Source organism: Propithecus coquereli, unplaced genomic scaffold (genome assembly GCF_000956105.1).
Source record: "Propithecus coquereli isolate 6110/MARCELLA unplaced genomic scaffold, Pcoq_1.0 Scaffold288, whole genome shotgun sequence".
Taxonomy (NCBI): Eukaryota; Metazoa; Chordata; class Mammalia; order Primates; family Indriidae; genus Propithecus; species Propithecus coquereli.
In genome coordinates this window covers 828,738-835,656 of record NW_012148485.1, presented here as the reverse complement: position 1 = coordinate 835,656, position 6,919 = coordinate 828,738, and the positions used below count along the sequence as shown (strand labels likewise).

At 48.8% G+C, this 6,919-nt stretch overlaps 1 protein-coding gene across 1 annotated transcript in view; it reads left to right on the top strand.

The window, feature by feature from the left end:
• PHOX2B (paired-like homeobox 2b) overlaps window positions 1-178 on the top strand; it is a 2,697-nt gene extending 2,519 nt beyond the window's left edge. Inside the window, exon 4 of the mRNA XM_012648476.1 lies at window positions 5-178. Within this exon, the coding sequence (XP_012503930.1) occupies window positions 5-178 (174 nt within the window). The remainder of the gene's footprint in view (window positions 1-4) is intronic.
• Window positions 179-6,919: the final 6,741 nt, after the last annotated feature.

Genomic DNA, 6,919 nt, shown 5'->3' with positions numbered 1-6,919 from the left:
GGCGGCAGCGGCGGGGGGCCTGGCTGCGGCCGGGGGCCCCGGACAGGGCTGGGCTCCCGGGCCCGGCCCCATCACCTCCATCCCGGATTCGCTCGGCGGCCCCTTCGCCAGCGTCCTGTCTTCGCTCCAAAGACCCAACGGTGCCAAAGCCGCCCTGGTGAAGAGCAGCATGTTCTGATCGGCGTCCTGCGGCGGCGGCGGGGCCGGGCGGGCGAGCGGGGAGCCCCGAGGCTGCTGTCGCCGCTGCCATCGAGGCCTAAAGCCACCGCGATCAGAATAAAGAGAAAGTGGCGTCGCCCCCTTTCAACCCCACTCCCACCCCCTCCTCGACCCCCAAACGAAACAAAACCGAGTTCCCTGGCTTGGCACCGTCCTCGGGCCGCGCAGAGGGGCCGGGCTGGACGGGGCCGGGACTCGGGCACTCTCAGGGGGCTGTCTGCGTGTCGTGTGTCTGCGCCCGAGCAGGTGACAGGGAGAGGTGGGGGGGGCACAACCAACTCAGTGACTTGCTTAGAAAAAGAGAAAAATAGACAAAAAATTAAAAAAAAAAATTGGAAAGCAGCAACCATCTAAAAAAACCCAAGGACCCAGAAAGATTTAAAGGAATACAAGAAAACACGAAGTCAAGGGGGGACGGGGAGAAGCTGCAGCCGGCGCTGTCTGGGGCTCGATCTTGCGGACCCCTAAACTCGCGCCCCCTGACAGCACGGACTCTCCGGGGCTCCTCTCGGGGGGAGAGTCGGGCGCCTTTCCAGGCCCGCGCCCCCTTCCTTTCGTGTCCTCGGGTCCAGGCCACCGCGGCGCCCACCCGCCCGGGCTGTCCCCGCGGCCAAAGTGACTTCCGCGCGCCCGCGTGCCTGTCCCGCCGTTAGCGCGTCTGAACCCCGCACGGCTGCGACCCCGCACCCCGAATCCCGGCGGCCTCCGGCCCTGGCGACGCCCTGTCCGTGCGATGCCTTTTCAGCCGCAGACTCTGCAAAGCGCCTCATCTTGCGCGAGGTCCCTTTTCTTCCGCTCCCGCCACCCCCGCCGAAATTTCCTGCTTCCACCAGCTTTTTTAGGGGGGCCGTGCTGGCCCCGCCTGGCCGCAGTCGGGCGCGGTCCGCGGGCCTGCAGGAGGGTCCCGCCTGGACCCGCCCCTGTCCGGCGGATGCATTGCATTCTTCCCGCGGTGTAGACATCTCTGTTGGGATTTGGGTTGTTTTGTTTTTATTTTAAAAGGCACAAACGATAGATATTAGTTGAATGTTGAGGCTCTAACTTTTCCGGTGTCTTTCTACAACTGTGTTCTGTGACTCAATTGTATCGTGTTGCTCTCCGTACAGACCGTCTCCTCTGCGCGGCCGTGTGATGTTTTCCTCCTCTCGTAGTCTCTATGGCGTGTCTTCACGGTAACGAGGTTCTCACGGGTTCAAGCCTTTGTGTTTAGAGAGACCACCGTTCAGACAATGGTATCTATTTTTCTTATCAGGTGCATGTCCGTCCGATTTCTTTTTTTTTTCTTGTTGGACTACGTTTGTGAACATACTCGTCATAAGTTATGTTTCAGATTTTCGGATTTATTTATATGTGTTATAATGAATGCTTCTATTTAAAAGGGAAATATTTCTACATGTGCATATAGTTTTCCAGGAGTGTACCATTACTTTGATTGTTGATAATAAAAACAAAAAGCAAGTCTAGCAATTGAACTCTTCTGACTTTTTCTTCATTCGTTTTTGTTTGATTGGGTATTGGCTTTTTTGAAAATTTAATTTAAAAATGATGAGGGAGGAACAAAGGCAATCGTACTATATAGCAAGAAGCCCACTCAGCTCTGGGAATCTAGGTGGGTTGGGGTGCGCCAGATTGAGCCAAATATAAATTTTAGTGCTTAGGATAGCAGGCAGGATCCTTCCTCTGCGCTTATTTGTTCCCCGTGTTCCAGGCACAAGCGAACCCCAGGGGGTTGATGAAAAGGGTTGGCAGCTATTGTGAGGCTACTGCTGTGGATTTAGGTGGCAGCCAAGACAGGACTCGAACTCAGGTCATTGAGGTGGACGAGGATTCTGCACGCACAGGTGCCTCCAGGATACGGCGACCCACCTTCCCTAAGCCGGTGGGCGGCTGCATCCCGGGACACCCATGGTCTCTGCGTGAGCAAGCAGATCAGGACCGCGGGGATCCGGACGGGCCGGTGCTGGGCCCAAGAGCAGCCCTGCAGCGTTGGTGGGTTGGAAGAAATAACATCAACGCTGGCACTTAGCGAGAGCTGCGGGGCACAGGTTGTGGTTTCCGTGCACGATCTCATCTACCCTTCGAAACAAGACCATGAAGCGGGTACAATTCCTGTCCTCCTTTCCTCCTTTTCTTCCAAGCAGGTGAGGGAAGCCAGGCAACAGTTAACCTGTTGAAGACTCCCCGTTTACCAGTGATAGAGCCAGCCTCCCCACCCACACCATCTGGTTCCAGAGCCCGCACCTTGACTATACCAGAGGTTCCCAAAGTGGTCCCTGGTTCAGCAGCAGCAGCAGCACCTGGAGATTTGTTAGGCACAAATTCTTGGGGCCCACTCTAGACCTCCTGAGTCAGACACTCTGGGGGTGGTGCCCAGCAATGTGTTTTAACAAACTCTGTAAAGTATATGAGAACCACTAAACTAGACTATAAGAAACCAAAATGGGAAAGTTCCGGAATTGGGACAACGTTAGGAACAGTGGGGTCAGGGGTTCTGATAGCTTCAGCGATCCTCTTTTGGAGGGGAGGGGTCCTCACCGCAGCCCCGAGATGGAATCCTGCCTCTTCCTTGGACTGTTTGGGCCACCTTCTTCAAGCAGAAGGCTCGTGTGGATTGCTGGTACTTATCCTGGTACCTCTCTGGCTGGGCATTATCAATAAATAATTCAGTTCCCTTCATCCGGAGGGAGGCCACAGTCTGCCTCCTCTGATCTGAAGAGGAGCAGCTGATTTGGTTTGGATTTATCAGGGCTTCTCACCTTAAGCATCCGCATATGACTTGCATTTGACCAGGGCATTCAGAAATCTCAAAGCTTTGGGTCATATCAAGTTTCTAATTATCTTTCTAAAAGACTTTGAGATAGTCTTTAAAAATTCTGTCTGTAAATGCCCCTCAGTAAATCCTCCAAGACAACATTGTCTATAAACAATTCCATTAATTGTGCTAGTCTGAAATGCCAGCAATTGCCAGATCCCTTAGGCTCCAGCCTTCGGTTGTAAATATAACTTAGAAGGTCTGCGAGAGACAAAAAGAAGGGCAGGAATTTATTAACAAAAGGGCATTCAAGGCCCAGGTACCCAGCCCTGAACTTGGCTAGAGGAAAATTCACCTACTCTCAGGCATTGAGGCTGGCCCGCCAGGTAAGTCTCGGTAAGCTGATGGGTGGGCCAGCCAGACAGGCATCCCGGAGAAGGCAGGATCAGCAGAGAGAAAGAAAACAGTGGAGAGAGGAAGAAGAGAGAGAAAAAAGAGTAGGAAACAATTAGCCAAAGAAGAGATTCTGGAGACCCCAGTTAAGGCCCTAGACATCCTTGCAGATTTGAATAAACTGGATGAAGGTCCCCAAATTTCCTTCTCCTGGCTTTGATCTACTTTGAATGACTCTTCTCCAGCACACGGGAAACCGGGGAGGGAACCACACTGCCCACTCTCCACCCCACCCCCGCCCTCGCAGCTTCCCAGAGGGTGGCATTGTAAATGTCTAGGGGCACCCAGCTTTAGTGTTTTTGAATCTCACCTTCTTTTTAATTTGAGTCACCTCTGCTTCTCTCACTGACCAAAGCAACAAGCTGTTGGGAGGCCAGATTATGATCAAGTGCAAAATATGTCCCTGTCCTATGATGGAGCCTAGGGGCAGGCCACTGCGTCTCTCGCGTTGTGTCATTTCCTTGGAGCCCGCACAGTGTGAACAAGCTCACTTTCACTTTTCCTCTCCTAAGGAATTTGCATTTTGGCTCATCAAAGCATCCTTTTTCCTGGCAACTCTGGGACCACATGTGACTTCACAAAAGCTGAAGAGCTGGTGCCAGATGGCCACCCCTAAGCCAAGTCTCCTTCAAAACGGCCAAGTGCAGAGAGCTAGAGGGTGGCTTTAGAGGGAAGCAGACAACCCAGCAAGTGGCAGCTGTCCATAACTCACCCCAGATCATTCTCCGCGACCCCCAAGCGTTCTTAGGAAAACAGCCTGTGACTAGGAAGAGATGGGGCTTGATTCAGAGAAGGGATCTATGTCACCTTGGGTGGAAAATAATCCAATGAACCTGACTTATTAACCATAAATGTGAGTAATAATGCAGAGTGTGGGGTCGTCGGGGGGATTAAATAAAATAATATACAGGTATCTGGCATAGCAGTTTGTTTTCAGCAAATATCATATGTGATGATGATGATATAACTCCTAGATCTTTCCTTGATCTCTCTTGCTCAGGCTTCAGGAAGATTAAAAAGAGCCCTCAGTGGTCACTTAAGTCAGCGCTTCAGGAACACCGAGTGTGAGTAACAACGCAAAAGTCGGACCCGGAGAACATTGCCGCGGGTGGACAGGAACAGACCAGAATTGGCCAAGGGCTACTAATATTTACTGAGAGCTCCTTATATGCCAGGCACAATTTTAAGCTTCTAAACTTTAACACATTTAAGTCCTCATGACTACCTGTGAGAAAAGTACTCCTCCCCTTTTTCTCTTATGAGGAAACTGAGGCACGAAGAGCTGGTGAGATGCCCGGGATCACACAGCTAGTACTATTGCAGCAGGAATCCAGCCCCAGCTGGTTTGTCCCCAGAGCCCACGTTCTTTAACCACTGTGCTTCCCAGCCCCTCCCGGAGGAAGCGTTCATTTTAGCCCACACGCTTATGCGGCATCAGACCCAGAAGGAGATTTCGACGAAGACTCCGGCAGGTAGGTGAAGGTGGGGAAGGGCAATGGAAGGAGCAGCACTGCAATGGGAACCCCAGCTAGACGCAGAACAAAGCCCAAGGCCGGGAAGGGGCAGACTGTGTGACCCCCGGGAGGAGGGAGAATGTTTCCTGCAAGGCGACTATTTGCAGCTCACAGCCTCTTTCTGGTAAGTGAACGAGACGAGGAGTAGCCGGGGGGTGGGACGTGAGACACTTACATTTGTGGCGTGCAGAGCATCCGCTGGTGGACAGGAATGGACGTCAGGAGTCGATGTCAGCCTCTAGCCCGTTTTTCACCATCACGACACACGGATGGCACAAATGACAAAAACTCACCTGAATCCTTCATTTCCCAGCCTCGATTCCAGAGCGGCTGTTCACCAATCTCTGTGGATAAATAGTGACAAAATGTCTTCACCCAATAGTATCTCCATGTTGGAAAGCAAAGTACAGTGCAAAGACCCGTGACCTCATTAGGGACACTGGCAGGATTATCCGGAAACAGTCTCTGACCATGTCCCCATCACCACAAAGACATTTTAGATTGTGTTAGTCCTGGCTTAATTCAGGGGTTCAACCTTGGGTTCATGGATAGGGTTCATGGGAGATAGGAAAAAATACATATATATTTTCACTAAGCTCTACCTGAAATTCAGCATTTTCTTCAATGACAAATGTAGGTGACCTAGCTATCGTAGTGATTATCAGTACCTGTGACTTTGTCACTGGTGGAAATCACAGATATTTTCATTTCACATTAGAGTTTTTACAGCTATCTCGATATCATTTACATTCATCACAGTTTGAAATTATGATAATTATTAGACCAGCCATTATATCTTGTTATTTAATGCATTAATAACAAAGCACATGTTACTATATAACAAATTTATTTGATAACTTTGTTTCAATAGGCTTCTTTTGTAATCCTATGCATTTAAAAAAAATTTTTAGGTTATCTTTATTTTTTAGATTTTTATATATTTATTAAAACAATTTTTAAAATTTAGTTTTAATTGGCAAATAAAATTGTATATGTTTATCATGTACAGCATGTTTTGAAATATATATACACTGTGGAATGGCTAAATCAAGCTAATTGACATATATATTCCTTCACCTACTTACCGTTTTTTGTGGTGCAAACAATTAAAATCTACTCTTTAAGTAATTTTCAAGAATGTAATACATTGTTATTAGCTGTAGTAACCATGTTGCACAGTAAATAGATCTCTTGAACTTATTCCTTCCTACCTGAAACTTTGTATTCTTTGACTGACATCTCCCCAGGTTTTAGTGTTTGCATTTAAAAATGTTATCTTGAGAAGAGGTTTCTGGGCATCACCAGACTGCCAGGGGGTCTGTGGCACCCACGAAAAAGCCAAGAGCTCCTGGCTAGCTGATGAGAGCCAGGTGTTCCATCTCTGTGACGTTCTAACTTTAAGAATCATTTTCTTTTACAAGTAGAAGCAATCTTAGAGAAGTTTTAAACCTATCACACGCTCCTTCAAAGGAAGGACAAAACGGAATAAAACAAGCCCTCCACGGTGAACAAAGAAAGTTCTGGGACTTTATAGACCACTGGCTGTGTGGAGGGGACAATGGGACAGTCTGGGCGGATTCCCTGGTTTCAGCAGGACTGGAGCATCCATCCTCTTACTGTTTACGGAGGATTTACCTCAGCTGTGCTGAGAGCCACCCCTTAGGAAGACAGTGTTTCACTATTGAGACCCAAAGCTATTGGGTCTTATCCAAAGTCACACTATTAATAAAGGCAGATTGCTTTGGGGTTCTTCTTCAAGAATTCCTTGCCTAGGCCGATGTCTGAAAGGGTCTTCCCAAATCAAATTAAAAAGTTTCTGCACTGCCAAAGAAACTATCATTAGAGTGAATAGACAGCCCACAGAATGGGGAAAAAATATTTGCTCTCTACACATCTGATAAAGGGCTGATAACCAGAATCTATCCAGAACTCAAAAAAATCAACAAGAAAAAATCAAACAACCCCATCAACAAATGGGCAA